The sequence below is a fragment of the Garra rufa genome, chromosome 22 (assembly GCF_049309525.1).
Source record: "Garra rufa chromosome 22, GarRuf1.0, whole genome shotgun sequence".
Lineage (NCBI taxonomy): Eukaryota > Metazoa > Chordata > Actinopteri > Cypriniformes > Cyprinidae > Garra > Garra rufa.
In genome coordinates, this window is record NC_133382.1 from 4388362 (window position 1) to 4404411 (window position 16050).

The following is a 16050-nucleotide window of genomic DNA, read 5'->3' on the forward strand; positions in this document are numbered from 1 at the left end:
AAGATGGATCTCAAAATCCGTTTACTTGTTTAGGACAAACAAGGGACTCATTAACAACTATCACAAAAAAAAAAGGATAATTCATGTAACAACACAATATTAAGGATCAAGGTAATGTAAAATTTTAAACGGGGTCAGTTTTAGAAATTACTATTAATAACTATTACTTTCTCTTGTGGACCATATACAATTAAGAAAAAAAAAATGTTTTTAAACTCAACCTGTATGAGTTTCTGTCTTTTGTTGAACACAAAAGATATTTTGAAGAATGTTGGTAACCAAATAGCTGACAGTAGCCACTGAGCTCCATAGAATGGAAAAAATGCCATTGAAGTCAATGTCTGCTGTCAGCTGTTTGATTACCAACATTCTTCAAAATGTCTTCTTTTGTGCTCAACAGAAGAAAGAAACGTTTACAGGTTATTTGGGTGGACTGTCCCTTTAAGTAAGGATTGTGCAGCTGCATCTGATTGTTTTCACATTATGTCATCTGATGTCGTCATTATGGAACTGATGTAATGTCTGAAAATGTCAGAGTGGTTTTAGTGTCTTTAAAGGAATGTTCCAAGTTCAAAACAAGTCCAATTTTGTAGACTGCGTCTATGGCGCACTGTTGATTGCTTTAAAACTACCCAGCAAGTTATATATGTGACCAAGGACCACAAAACCAGTTGTAAGGTTTTTTTTTTTTATTGAAATTTATACAAGCTGAATAAATAAGTGTTTCATTGATGTGTGGTTTGTTAAGATAGGGACAATATTTGGTCGAGATACAACTATTTGAAAATCTGAGGGTGCAAAGTAACTCTAAATATTAAGAAAACCACCTCGAAAATTCTTAGCTAACCAAAAATTTGGTTTTTAATATTTTGAAGGTTGGAAATCTACAAAATATCTTTATGGATCTTAATATCCTAATGATTTTTGGCATAAAAGAAAATCGATCAATTTAACCCACACAATGTGTTTTGGCTATTACTACAAATATACCCGTTCTAGAACTAAAAACTGCTTTTGGATTGGCCTTTAGTTTGTTAAAATAAAATAAAATAATATAAACAAACTACATTTGTATGTAGCTCTAAATGTATGGCCCTAAAGATGACCTAAAATATGCACTTAAATAGTTAAATTATGCAGGTATGTAAAAAATAATGGCCATAAACCTAATGCTTTTAAAATAAAAACAAGCCATTTATACTAATAAAATGGATTTAACAAATCTAGCCTCAGCGACCTGACGCGAGGGAGCAACTCGTCCTGCTATTGGCTGATGCTCGCAGTGGGTGGGGCGTAATCAGTTGACGCGAGGGAGTGACCTGCGCTGTTACTGGCTGATGCGCGCAGTGGGCGGGGTTTCATCAGCCCTGTCTCGGAAGCAGTGATTTTTTCCAGTCTCACCTATGAGAGCACAATAACGCATCGCAGGCGGTGAGATCCGCTCCGGGTGAATTATGATGCGGCGAAGGGTCTGATTCTCAGCAGCACAGAAACACACAAATGCGGAGAAGAGAGAGGCACGCCACTGCACCGTGAGAAGAGACTCACTGCGGTATTTCTGGCTGGAAACAGAAGCACCTGCTGTTCTGGACGGATTTCATGGTGAGTGGATTCCGCTTGATGTCAACATTATTGTAACGTTAATATTGCAGCAACTGATAGATTCTGAATTGGAATTGATGCATAATGCTCGATTATAATGGACTGTCCTGCTCCAGACTGATGGATTATTTTATGTATGTAAATAATAACCTCAGGTTACCGCTACCAGACGACCTTAATCAGCACTGCAGAATAATGCGCTTATGCTGCAAGGAAACTAAATAAAATAAAATAAAAATATTATTATTTAATACTAAAATTGAAGAATGAACCTGGGCAATAATAGTATTATTTATAATAAATATTATTAATATTATTAATATATAGTTAGTGTTAATCCATTATTATTCAGCTTATATATATTTATTTATAATATTACTATTATTATTATTTTATCTGGATATGCATTGCAGCTATCGATGAATTTCCTTTTGTCCTTTTTACCATGTAAACGTATTCCCCCTTTAAGAAGAGAGAGAGAGAGAGAATGTGTGTGTGTGTGTGTGGCTGCAGACTGCAGGCAGCACAGTGTGTGTGTGTGTGTGTGTGTGTGTGTGTGTGTGTGTGTGTGTGTGCTGCTGTTGTTCTCAGTGCGGATAGGATGAGTCTGCAGGTATCCGCAGGTCACCCAGAACTCAACAGCGTTAAATGGATGCTGTCAGAGTCCGGATGAAAAATGAGCAGACCGGTCTGGGAAATAAGAGTGTGTTTAGATGCTGATCGCCTCTAGTGGACGCTGGACAGCAGTGCAATTGACATTCCCCGGCCCTGAGCTCTGCTGCTGAAAGCAAACACAAAAACATGCAATGCTTCACTTCTGCACGTTAGTTTTCTATTTGATAGAGACAGACCGACCTGTGTATGTACACGCCTGCTGGACAGCAAGCACACATCCATCCTGCGCATTCTGAGAAATGAACCTTAATGTGCAATAAGGGATTTGCTGGCTTGATTGTCTTTCACACCCCTGTGGTTTGACCACAAGGTGTGAGAGTCAGTTTTTAATTAATGAAGACGCTCCCTCCTGTTGAATTAGATATATACAATATTGTCCAAGATCTTATAGTCATCCACATGCATATGCTGTTTCTTCGATCAGTACCATGTTTTTTGGATATAGTGGTGATACTGTGGATTTTTTAAACACTTGTATTTTGGTAAAAACAATGTTTTTCCAATTGCAAGTTTGAAGTGCCATGGAATAATGTCAATGAATATAGTACCATGGTGTATATTAAAAGTACTACAATATACAGTTATTATACCATGATTCTGCCACAGTAAGTGTCTTGTTGTAATTCCCCTCCAAGTCTTTTTTTTTTTCCTTTAAATGCCTTAATCGTGAAAAAAATATTGACTTAGAAGAGCTTGTGAACATTTGAGAATGATTGAACCATTGAAATGGACTTGGTTGTGTTTCAGATCTCATTGGCTTGACTGTATGCTTTCTGTTGTAATTTAAGATAACTGAAGAATTTTGACAGTAGTTTTTCTGAAGAGTGTCAGGTTTTTAGTCTTAATGTAAAACATTAAATAAAATAAACTTTAAATCTAAATTAATTAAGAAAATTAACACACAAAAATAAATTATTTATCAATCCATTGCAAAATTTGCCACTTGTTTCTCATTGGCCAGTCAAACATGTAGCCACACCCTGAAACACATAACATTGGTTCAACCAATGTTGCTGTCTTAGTCTGATCAGGATTTTTTAAGAAATAGAGCAATAGCACAAAGTCACAATGTTTACACTTTTTAGACCTTCAAAATGAATTGAAAAGGCGTTTAACACTAGAAACGTCCACACATATTTAAGTCAACACGCTCTGTGATTACGCTGGTCACAAGATGCTCAAATTGGGTTCATATGTCAGGACTTTCTACCAGTTTTCCATCAAAATCCTTCACCATCATCTGTCTTTTATTACAAGCAAGTCCAGAAAAACAAGGTGAATGAGTCACTGAATCATTTATTCAACTGTTTCTGTCCAAAACACTGATTCATTTGGGAATGAAAGAAGTGACTGAATCATTCAATCATTTATTCAGCTGAGTTGTTCAGAAGCATTGATTTATTCAGGAATTAAAAAATGAGTCACTGAGACTGAGTCACAAAATGCTCATATTGGGGTCAAATATCATAACTTCCTAGCAATCATCCATCAAAATTCTTCACCATCACGTGTCTTTAAGTCTAGAAAAACAAGGTGATTGAGTCACTGAATGATTCATTCAACTGTTTATGTCCAAAACACTGATTCATTTGAGAATTAAACAAGTGACTACGTTATTGAATCATTCATTCAACTGATTTGTTCAAAAACACTGGTTCATTCTGAAACAAAACAGGTGACTGAGTCACTAAGTCATTTATTCAACTGTTTCTGTCCAAAACACTTATTCATTTGGGATTAAAACAAGTGACTGAGTCATTGAATCATTCATTCAACCTATTTGTTCAAAAACACTGATTCATTCAGAAACAAAACAGGTGACTGAATAATTGAATCATTCATTCTGCTGAGTTGTTCAGAAGCGATTTGTTCAGGAATTAAACAAGTAAGTGACTGAGTCACAAAATGCTCATATTGGGGCCAAATGTTAGACTTTCTACCAATCATCCATCAAAATCCTTCTTTATTTGCAAGCAAGTCCAGAAAAACAAGTGACTGAGTCAATGAATCATTTATTCAACCAGTTTGCTCAAAAACACTGATTCATTCAGAAACAAAACAGGTGACTGAGTCCCTAAATTCCAAACTCTGATCCAAAACTCTTGATTCATTTGGGAATTAAACAAGTGACAGAATCATTGAATCATTCATTCTGCTGAATTGTTCAGATAGACTGATTTATTCAGGAGTGAAACAAGTAAGTGAGTCACAAAATGCTCATATTGGGGTCTTCCAATCCTTCCGTTATGTGTGTTTATTTGCAAGCAAGTCCAGAAAAACAAGAAGTCTTTCAGGGTTAGTAAAGTAAACAAGCTGGTCTGTAGGGAAAATGCATTGCTACTTTTCCAAACCCCATTGAGTCCTGCGGAGCGGCAGTGACATGAATATTCTAGTGTGGAAGCACTGAGGGAGAACAGAGATTAAAGGCCCGTGTTTCACCTCCCTTGACTTTCCCTTCCTTTTCTTCCCTCTTGTCTGCATTTTCCTGGCTGCGGCTGCGATAACCACGGAGCGAGCGGAATGACAAAATAGCTTGCGCGCGGGAATAAATGAGCCATTACTGTTTCGTGCTTTTAAATGGCTGTGTAATGACGAGAGGCAGAGGAAGTCTGTGCCTGCTTTGTGCGAGAAGTACGTCCTGTACCAGAATGTGTGCGTCAGGATGTCAAAGTTTGACATTACAGCAGATATCTTCTATATTTGCATCTCTTTGCCTTGAGCCACACAGACTCGCTCGCCGATTTGACCCGGTGAGTCATATTGCACCATGTTGGCATGTTCTGCGCTCTTTATGAAGTCCTGGTGTGAATGTGTCAGATTTGCAGACTGCGTTTGAAGTCTGTTTAATAATGCCTGCTGCAGGTTATTAGTGAGGGATTTTAACTTTAAGTTTTAAGTATTTAGCATGTTAATGTGTATGTGAGGAGAGGTGAGTTACCTAATCATCCACTCTGAACAACCCACATTTCTGTGCCCTGGCAGCCACCCAGATCACCACAGCCTTGTATTATTCTGAAAATCTGTATTGATATTTTTTTTGTCATGACATGTATTGTAACATAAGCTGTGAATAAGAAAGTCATTACAGCGGAAATTAAAATGTATTACTCTGAAACTGCTTTGAAGCACTCTGCATTGTATGAAGTGCTATAGAAATAAATGTGAGTTTACCCCACTTACACCAAAAGCATCACGGCTGTTTAACCTTCAGTGCTAAGCACTTCTGCTCCACTGGCAGTAACTAATGGCCTCTTGCGTTTATGCTGCTGAGGGACAGATGGGCTGTGATTCAGACTGTTTTCTAATGTAGTAATAAGATTAGAATTAGTAGACTTGGCTGATATATCATCCAGACTGAGTAATTGGAGTAATTTAACTATTTTGACAGCATCGACCAATGGCTGTGGCTGATTGGGTTAGTTCTGGTCCTTGATTCTGATTGGATGAGTCGTTTCAAGAGTGCTGATATCACCGTCCAATAGCACTGGGATGTTTGTGCTTGTTTCAGATGGACCTGTCAGTTTGTGTTAGTGGTGGGGATTTTTCAGTGCTTTTCTCTGCAGGTTACATTATTACTCCAGTAGGTGGCAACAAATGACTTGAACTAATTTGTTCAAACTTTGATTTATTTAGGAAAGAAATGGGTGACTAAGTCACTGAATCATTCATTGAGATGTTTCTGTCCAAAACACTGATTAATTTGGGAATGAGACAAGTAACTGAGTCATTGAATCATTCATTCAACCAATTTTTTCAGAAAAACTGATTCATTCAGAAATAAAACAGGTGAGTCGTTGAATCATTTATTCAACGGATTTGTTCAGAAGTACTGATTTATTCAAGAATGAAACAAGTGAGTCACTAAAACATTAGTTTGACTGATTCATCTAAAATCACAGATACATTCAGAAACAAAACAAGTGATTAAGTCATTGAATCATTAAGTCAACAGATTTGTTCAAGAACACTGATTCATTCAAAAATAAAACGGGTTACAGCGTCACTGAATCATTAATTCAACTGTTTCTGTCCAAAACACTGATTCCTTTGTTAATGAAGCAAGTAACTGAGTCATTGAATCATTTATTCAACCAATTTGTTCAGAAAAAACTGATTCATTCAGAAACAAAACAGGGGATTCGTTGAATCATTTATTCAACGGAATTGTTGTTCAGAAACCCTGCTTTACTCAAGAATGAAACAAGTGAGTCACAAAAAGATTTGTTCAACTGATTCATCCAAAATCACAAATTTATTCTGGAAACAAAACAAGTGAATGAGTCATTGAATCATTCATTCAGCTGATTGGTTGAGTACACTGATTTATTCAAGAATGAAACAAGTGAGTCACTGGATCATTAGTTTAGCTAATTCATCCAAAATCACAGATACATTCAGAAAGTGATTGAGTGATTGAATCATTAATTCAACCTGTTTGTTCAGAAAAAAATGATTCATTCAGAAACAAAACAGTTGAGTCATTGTATCATTTATTCAACTGATCTGTTCAGAAACCCTGATTTACTCAAGAATGAAACAAGTGAGTCACCCAATGATTTGTTCAACAGATTCATCCAAAATCACAGATTCATCACAATTGTTTCTGTCCAAAAGACTGATTCATTTGATTTCTTTCAACTTATTTGTTCAGAAAAAACTGATTCATTCAGAAACAAAACAGGTAGGTGATTGAATCATTCATTCAACTGATTTGTTGAGAAACACTGATTCTTTTCAGAAATTAATCAAGTAAATGACTTCACTGAATCGTTCATTAATTAATTTGTTCAAAAACACTGATTAATTCAAAAACAAAACAAGTGAGTGGATCGTTGAAACATTTATTCAACTCTTTCTGTCCAAAACTCCGATTAATTTGGGAATTAAACAATTGACCGAATCATTGAATCATTCATTCAGCTGATTTGTTGAGAAACACTGATTTATTCAAGAATGAAAAAGGTGAGTAACTGAATCATTCGGTCATCTGATTCATTTAAATCACAGATTCATTTAGATACAATACAAGTGATTGAGTCATTGAATCATTCATTCAGCTGATTCATTAAAAAACACTCATTTATTTAGGAATGAAACAACTGACAGAGTCACTGAATCATTCACTCAACCAATTCATTCAAAATAATTATTCATGTGGGAATTAAACAAGTGGCTGAGTCACTAAATCCTTCATTCAAGTAATTTGTTTAGAAACACTGATTCATTCAGCAATTAAACAAACCACAGAGTCATCATTAATTCACCTGATTAATAAAAAAACACTGATTTATTTAGGAATGAAACGATGAGTCTTTGAATTATTCATCCTACCAATTTATTCAAAACAAGAATTAATTTGGGAATAAACAAGTGGCTGAGTCATTAAATCATTGATTTAAACACTGATTCATTCAGGAAACACTGATACTGAGATATGTGATGGTTGTTGCTGTTGTGGTTCAGTGATGGATGAGAAATAGACAAACTGGCAATTTTGTGTTTAAACGCAACTAAAGTTTTTGAAAGGTACCCAGTTAATATTGCACTCACATAAATGTGATATCCAGCACTTTTTCTAGGTCATATTTCCTTCCATTGAAGCTCAAGACACACTTTGAATAATCTTAAACCACATAATAAATAGTCTGATGCAGAAAAAGTATGACATAACATATACTAAGATCTTCTAAATCATTTTTTTTTCCTTTTCAGAACTTGTTTGATGTAATTTGACCATCTTATTCAGTTGGTTACGCAACAGCAGGCCAGATCTGACTTGTACACAGTCAAGCTCTACTTTGAAATCTAATAAAATGATAAATATTCAAGACGGAGCCTGTAAAGTCCAGACGCTTATAATATTACATGAGCTGCTGCACCCAAACACAGTGAGAGCGAGACTGCTGAGGCATGAAGCGGTGGAGAGATCAGCAGGTTAGATGAGGGGAAGTGAAATCCCTCTTCTCCTTATCTGCAGGATAATTACATTCCCTGCGGCAGACCGCTGTTCAATCCTCGACAGGAAGGAAGGCGGCTCCTAAATTGAAATGCGTCTCCTTGTTCTTTTTGTTGCAGTAAGGCCAAACGACCATCAGCAGAATGAGCTCCTCTCCCGTCGTCTCACGCGTGTCCGTCGACATCCTGGAGGAACTGCAGCTCTTCGCAGCTCAAAACCTGGAGAAGGTGGAGGTCAACAAATACTATGAAGTCATACGAGAGCTGGGGAAGGGCACCTACGGGAAGGTGGACCTCGTCATTCATAAGATCAGAGGTATGGCCCAGCTACAGATCAATCAATTTACAGTTGGTGTGAACCAGTAATGATTTAACAAAAGAAATCACCTATCAATCCATAGGTACCAAGATGGCTCTGAAGTTTCTAAAGAAGAAAACAACCAAGCTGAAGAGTTTCTTGAGAGAGTACAGCATCTCCCTCTATCTGTCTCCATGTCCTTTCATAATCAACATGTTTGGCATTGCGTTCGAAACGGAGGAGTACTATGTTTTTGCGCAGGAATATGCGCCGTCCGGCGACCTGTTCGATATCATTCCACCACAGGTAAGTCAGCATCATTTAACAAGCGTAATGCACATGAATAAAGCAATAGTTCTTCCAAAATCATGATTTATGCACCCTTGTGTTGTTGGAACACAAAAATAATGACAGATCAAGCTCCGAAATATACAAAAAAGACCATAAAGTGAAGTCACTCTTATTTCTACAGCACTTTATACAATACAGATAGTTTCAAAGAAGCTTCACAGTAATAAACAGGAAAATAACAGTGTTATTGTTGCAAAATTGTGAAACTTTAGCTCTGCAGAAGACAAGTGTTATTATTCAGCTCAATTCAGTTCGATGTTGAATCTAGTAGTCAATAACTGTCAGTGTTGCAAGTTTTATCAATTTATAAATGAATTCAATTCAGCTATAAAGAAACACTGTAGTGTCATTGTTCAGTTCAATTTAGTTGATAACATTGTCAAAGTAGTAAAAATAAATAGTTCTAAAACAAATTCAGTTACAGTAGCTCTACAGAAGTTCAATGTCGATTCCGTTTAGTCAATAACATTGTCAAGGTTGCAAAATTAAACAATTCAGAAACAAATTCAGTTCAGTCACTGAATCATTCATTCAGCTGATTTGTTTAGAAACACTGATTTATTTGAAAATAAAGCAGGTGAGTCACTGAATCATTTATCAACGGATTCATCCAAAATCACAGATTCATTCAAAAACAAAACAAGTGACTGAGTTATTGAGTAACTCATTCAGCTGAATTGTTCAGTAACACTGATTTATTCAGAAATGAAACAAGTGACTGAGTCACTGAATCATTTATTAACTGATTTGCTCAAAAACACTGATTCATTCAGAAATAAAACAGGTGACTGAGTTATTGAATCATTTATTGAACAGTTTTGTTCATAAAAACTGATTTATATAAACTCAAGTTCAGCTGTAAAGCAGCTCCACATGAGACAACACTGTTATTTAGCTCAATTCAGTTCAGGTTTAATTCAATTTAGTTAAATGTAAATTTTGCAAAGTTTAGCTATCATAAAACCAGTTCAAATAAGCTAAGTCAATAACATTGTCAAGGTTGCAACATTAAACAATTCAGAAACAAATTCAGTTCAGTCACTGAATCATTTGTTCAACTGATTTATCCAAAATTACAGATTCATTCAGAAACAAAACAAGCGACTGAGTCATTGAGTCATTTATTCAGCTGTTTTGTCTAAAACTCTGATTCATTTGGGAATTAAACAATTAACTGAATCACTGAATCATTCATTCAACTGATTTGTTCATAAAAACTGATTTATATAAACTCAAGTTCAGCTGTAAAGCAGCTCTACACAAGACAACACTGTTATTCAGCTCAATTCAGTTCAGTTTTAATTCAATTTAGTTAATAAATGTAAATTTTGCAATGTTTAGCTATCATAAAACCAGTTCAAATATGCTAAGTCAATAACATAGTCAAGGTTGCAACATTAAACAATTCAGAAACAAATTCAGTTCAGTCACTGAATCATTCATTCAACTGATTTGTTCATAAAAACTGATTTATATAGACTCAAGTTCAGCTGTAAAGCAGCTCTACACAAGACAACACTGTTATTCAGCTTAATTCAGTTTAGGTTTAATTCAATTTAGTCAATAAATGTAAATTTTGCAAAGTTTAGCAAACATAAAACCAGTTCAAATAACATAGTCAAGGTTGCAACATTAAACAATTCAGAAACAAACTCAGTTCAGTCACTGAATCATTTATTCAGCAGATTTGTTTAGAAACACTGATTTATTCAATAATGAAACAAGTGAGTCACTGAATCATTTGTTCAACTGATTTATCCAAAATTGCAGATTCATTCAGAAACAAAACAAGTGACTGAGTCACTGAGTCATTTATTCAGCTGTTTTGTTTAAAACTCTTATTAATTTGGGAATTAGACAACTGAATCACTGAATCATTCATTCAACTGATTTGTTCATAAAAACTGATAGAAACTGATATAGACTCAAGTTCAGCTGTAAAGCAGCTCTACACAATACAACACTGTTATTCAGCTTAATTCAGTTTAGCTTTAATTCAGTTTAGTCAATAAATGTAAATTTAGCAAAGTTTAGCAAACATAAAACCAGTTCAAATAACATTGTCAAGGTTGCAACATTAATTCAGTCAATGAATCATTCATTCAGCTGATTTGTTTAGAAACACGGATTTATTCAAGAATGAAACAAGTCACGAGTCACTAAATCATTTGTTCAACTGATTCATCCAAAATCACAGATTCATTCAGAAACAAAACAAGTGAAAGAAAGAAACTCATCAGGTGGACAGATATTTAATTTGGGGTGAACTATCAATTTAAATCTTGATTTTTGTTGTGTCGGTGACTGATTGTTTTCAATGTTCCTGTTCAGGTGGGACTGCCGGAGCCAGTGGCAAAGCGCTGCGTCCATCAGGTGGCCATCGCTCTGGATTACCTGCACTCTAAAAAGCTAGTGCACAGAGACATCAAGCCTGAGAACATCTTAATCTTTGACAAGGAGTGTCGCAAGGTCAAGCTGTCGGACTTCGGCATGACTCGGCGTGCGGGCTCGCCAGTAAAGCGCGTGAGCGGCACCATCCCGTACACGGCACCCGAGCTCTGTGACACATCCAAGCATGAGGGCTTCTGCGTGGACTACAGCACGGATGTGTGGGCCTTCGGAGTGCTGCTGTTCTGCATGCTGACCGGGAACTTCCCCTGGGAGAAGGCCATGCCATCCGACACCTTCTACGAGGAGTTTGTGCGCTGGCAGAGGCGGCGGACCGGTGCGGTGCCTTCGCAGTGGCGCCGATTCACAGACGAAGCTCTGCGCATGTTCCGAAAGCTACTGGCCCTGGAGCAGGAGCGCCGCTGCTTAGTCAAGGAGGTATTCGCGCATTTCGGCCACCGTTGGATGCTGGATGGACAGGCGGGTGGAAGCCACCATCAGGCCGCTCTGAACTCTTCATCTGAGGAGGAGGAGCTGCTGGTGGACCGTATGAAGCAGCAGACCTTGTCTCCGACGGCTTCCAAGACCAACACCGTGGAGTCAGGAGCGGCTCACCACTTCACCTCCGTGTCCACTAACAGCTCCGTGTCTTCCACCAACAGCTACGAGCGCTCAGCCAGAGACAGCCCGCCGAGCAGCCGCATCCTGGTCACGACGCCTATTGAGATCTGCGTGTAGACATCCAAACGCTGGCGAAGTAAACACGCACACAAGCAGACACATCCATAAGACGTTCAAAACTCTCACGTACATCCGGAGTCTATTACAACGCAAAAAATGACAAACTTCTTCTGTCTGATTCTCCGGTCGGCTCGACTAACATTCCTAACAGAGATTTGAATCTAGAAATGGTCTGCGAAGAAACGTTGCACTGAAACTGTGAAATACCACACAGGCGGTTTTCTAAAGACCCGTTCGTACAAAGAACAATAGCTATAACGATAACTATATTAGAGTCCACGCCAACTGACTTTTTGTTTATTATAATGCTAAAGCTCTCAAAATATAGATGGATTTTGATTGACTGACGATGTTTTTATTGTTCATTTGTTGGAAAAAAACATTCTCAAAGTGGTTATAATGTTCTCAGACCTTTGGGTGATGTTCTCTCAGAGTTATGAACAAACATTCCAGTAATGATAATAGAATGTTTGTTCAAAGTCAGGTAACAGGTCAAGGTTAACGGTGTCAACGTTGTTCATAAAAGTTTTTTTTCCTGAAAGGTTTAGTTGGATGTTTGTCTGACATCCTTTGAAATGTTACTCGTTTCAGAATGTTCAAAGAGCAAAATAATGTTAAAATAAAAAAAGCTCTCATTCTATAAAGTTAATAGAATGTTCAATCATAGTTATTTGAGATTTAATAATGTTCTCAAAACAGCTCGATTCAGATTCATTGTTAAATCAATTTAGTAACAGTGTCAGTGTTAATCAAGTATAAAACAAACTCAATTTCAGCTGTAAAGCAGCTCTACACAAGACAACACTGTTATTTAGCCCATTTTAGTTCAGTTTTCGTTCAATTTAGTCAATAAATATGAAATTTGCAAATTTTAGCAATAATAAAACCAGCTAAAAACTCTACAAAAGATAACACTGTTATTATTCAGATCAGTTCAGTTCAATGTTGATTCAGTCAAAATTAAACAGTTCAGAAACAAATTCAGTTCAGTCACTGAATCATTCATTCAGCTGATTTGTTTAGAAACACTGATTTATTTGAAAATAAAGCAAGTGAGTCACTGAATCATTTATCAACTGATTTGTTCAAAACCACAGATTCATTCAAAAACAGTCATTGAGTCATTCTTTTCTGCGCAAGTTAAATACATACAAAATTAATGCAAAAATGTGAATAGATGCAAATTAGCAAATCGATATACTCCTCAATCACGTCTTCCACGCAAGCTGAATACATACAATAATAAATGCGAAGATGCAAATAAATGCAAATTTGCACCGGGTGATGCGAACGATGCGAATTTGGCAATGTGATTACAGCGAATGCACGATATACACCTCACCTCAGTGCAAGCTGACTACATGCAAAATGAACGCAAAGACACGTTTGTCAAGAATATATGAGATATACACCTCAATAGAGGTGAATTTGTGCAGGGAGATGCAAATGAAGCAAATTGGTCCACACATTTGCCGCAAACACGTGATATTGGCCTCAATCGCATCTTCCATGCAAGTTAAATACATACATAATCGATGAATAGATGCAAATTTGTACCAGGAAGGGGTGAATTGCTGCGAACGCGTGATATTCGCTTTGGTTACGTCTTTCACGCAAATTAAAAAATTTAGATTCGAGTGGGAAATTTGCATGATGCATTGTTGCACAAGCCAATCAGTGAAGAACTTACCTATCAAAAAAAAGAAGACAGCATTATATTTTTATTCTTGCGAGTGGCACGGTAAACACCCCGCAAGTAATCTAGAGCGAGTAATGGCGTGCACACTAAAAACGAATTTAATTATTTGTGTGAGTAGATTACATACAAATCAATGCAAATACGCAAACATGCACAACTCCAGCAGAAAATTCACATGACGTGTTGTCGCACAAGTCAATCAGCAAAGAACTTCCGGTTGTATCAGAAAATGGAGGATAGCATTACATAACTATTTTATTTGTGCGAGTGACACGAAAAACATCCGGCGGGTAATCTCTGTAACGCAATGTGAATATTCGTTTTGCATTTGGTGTGCACACAACATTTTCAACGTTTATGGAACATTCAGAAATAATATTTTCAATCATGTTTTCATATCTTAACGGGAACATTAGCAAAACGTTCTTAGAGTAGTATGGACGTTTTTTTTCGAACGATTATTAAAATGTTGTAGTTATAGTTATCGTTATCATCTTTGGTGTGAACGGGCCTTAACTCATGGATAAGCAGTGAACCAATAAATGAGTGGATTGAACATTTGAATCCAGTTCCAGCTCAAAGAACTTCTGGGAAGAATTACAAGGGCTTCCCAAAACGTCTTTAAAGCAATATATGAAGCAAAAAAGAAAGAAGAATATCTGGGATCTTCATTCTTGAGAGGAATTCATCAAATAATCATTTGAGTGACTAAGCAAACAGTGAGAAGTGGGACATTGAAGATATTTGGTGTGGTAACATGTGAGTGAGTTTGTGTGTGTTTGAGATTATTTAAAGCCTGATTTACTCCAATGTTCAGTATGTGCAACCAACCGAAAGCTGATGGTGATCATGTGGGAGATTTTGCATGTACTCGAAGTGTTTATAAACCTGACTTGTAGACTGTTGTTTTGAACTGACTTCATTTATCAGGATTCTTAGTATTTTGAGATATATCTATTTTTTCAGTTGCTATGTAGTGATTAACAAACATCGATATTTTTCATTTAATTTTAGTACTTTAGCACAGTTGTGCCAAACTTATTTTTTAATGTGACGTTTTTGTAGCTGAAGGTCAGCTGCTACTCCATGACGAACATGAATTTAAAACGTGGTTTATTTACAATGTTTAGGGGTATTTTTTAATTTCGGAGAGTTCGGCTGCGATTGCTTTATGAGTCGGACCTTGTGCGCTGGTTGTAGTGGTGAACGCTCTATCTGTTTGAAGACTGACGGGTTGAAAAGATGTATTTTTGCCTACTGTACAAGTTTGTTCTCTTGGTGTTCCCCCTTTAAAGTCTTCTATTTTTTCTACATTGGTTTAAACTGAAACTGGAAACAAAGAAACTCGATCACATTCTAATAACTGCATGACCTTGTTGAAAACAAAACATTGAAGATATGTGAGAATTGATGTAACGTGAACATTTTTGCCGTCACAATTTCTTGCATAATGTTTCAGAGTGAAATTGTAGTAGATGACATAGGGCAAAACTTCCAGCCAGCCAAATGAATTGTTCGTTTTGTTGTGGTGTTTGTGTACCGCTGCTGCTGTTGTTGTTGTTAATTTCTCTAAGAGCAAGAACTACCTGATTGAAACACCTCACACCTGCACTGCTGCTGCTGCTGCTGTCAGATACTGAAAGCGATTATTTTCAGTTGAGGTCGAAAGGGAAGTCTTACTGGGATTGGTATAGTTTGTCTTTTTGTGTTTTATTTTATGCTACACGTCTGCATGAGCTTTCAACACGTATTGGGAGTATGTTCTGAGAAAAAAAAAATAGCTATAATCGTATCACCCTCTTTGCATTAAAAGTGGCCCATCAGAGCATAATTACATATCGTAGACACGCAGCTCTGCTGGAAATGACACATACTGACCATCAAACGCCTTCAGCAGTGCTTGACCTTATTTTAGTAACAAATGGCCTGGAGATTTTGCGATCGATCAGCCTTTGTCGTGCTGAAGCGTTTTGTTTCTGGTGGTAGTTTTGATTTAATTAGCCGTCGGTGAGCTTTCAGTCATCAAAACAAACTCTGAAACTCGTCTAAAATCTGTCTTTGCAATACAACTGTCTTCCTGTAAGTTTGGATTTATTCAGAAATAAATCTTGACTGAAATGTGCACTTGTCTGTTTTCATAGGTTTGAAATACTGATTTAGGTAGTGGTTTTTGGTTATGTGACTTTTCAATCTCATAATTCTGACTTTCTCACAATTGCTACTTTATATCTTCTTGGAATTCTAACAGTTGTGACAATTTTTGGAATTCTAAATCTAAATTACACAATTCTGGCTTTTTTTTTTCTTTCTCATAAGTCTTACTTTTTCCCTCAGAATTCCG

The 16050-nt window shown here is 36.7% G+C and overlaps 2 protein-coding genes across 4 annotated transcripts in view; one reads left to right on the forward strand and one right to left on the reverse strand.

The window, feature by feature from the left end:
- abcc3 (ATP-binding cassette, sub-family C (CFTR/MRP), member 3) overlaps positions 1 to 16050 on the reverse strand; it is a 399896-nt gene that overhangs the window by 235011 nt on the left and 148835 nt on the right. The window lies entirely within an intron of this gene.
- On the forward strand, positions 1415 to 12348 carry LOC141298206 (serine/threonine-protein kinase SBK1-like). Its single transcript, XM_073828716.1, has 4 exons — positions 1415 to 1602; positions 8353 to 8548; positions 8634 to 8836; positions 11213 to 12348. The coding sequence occupies exons 2-4, from the start codon at positions 8377 to 8379 to the stop codon at positions 12005 to 12007; spliced, it is 1170 nt and encodes a 389-aa protein (XP_073684817.1). The 5' UTR covers positions 1415 to 1602; positions 8353 to 8376; the 3' UTR covers positions 12008 to 12348.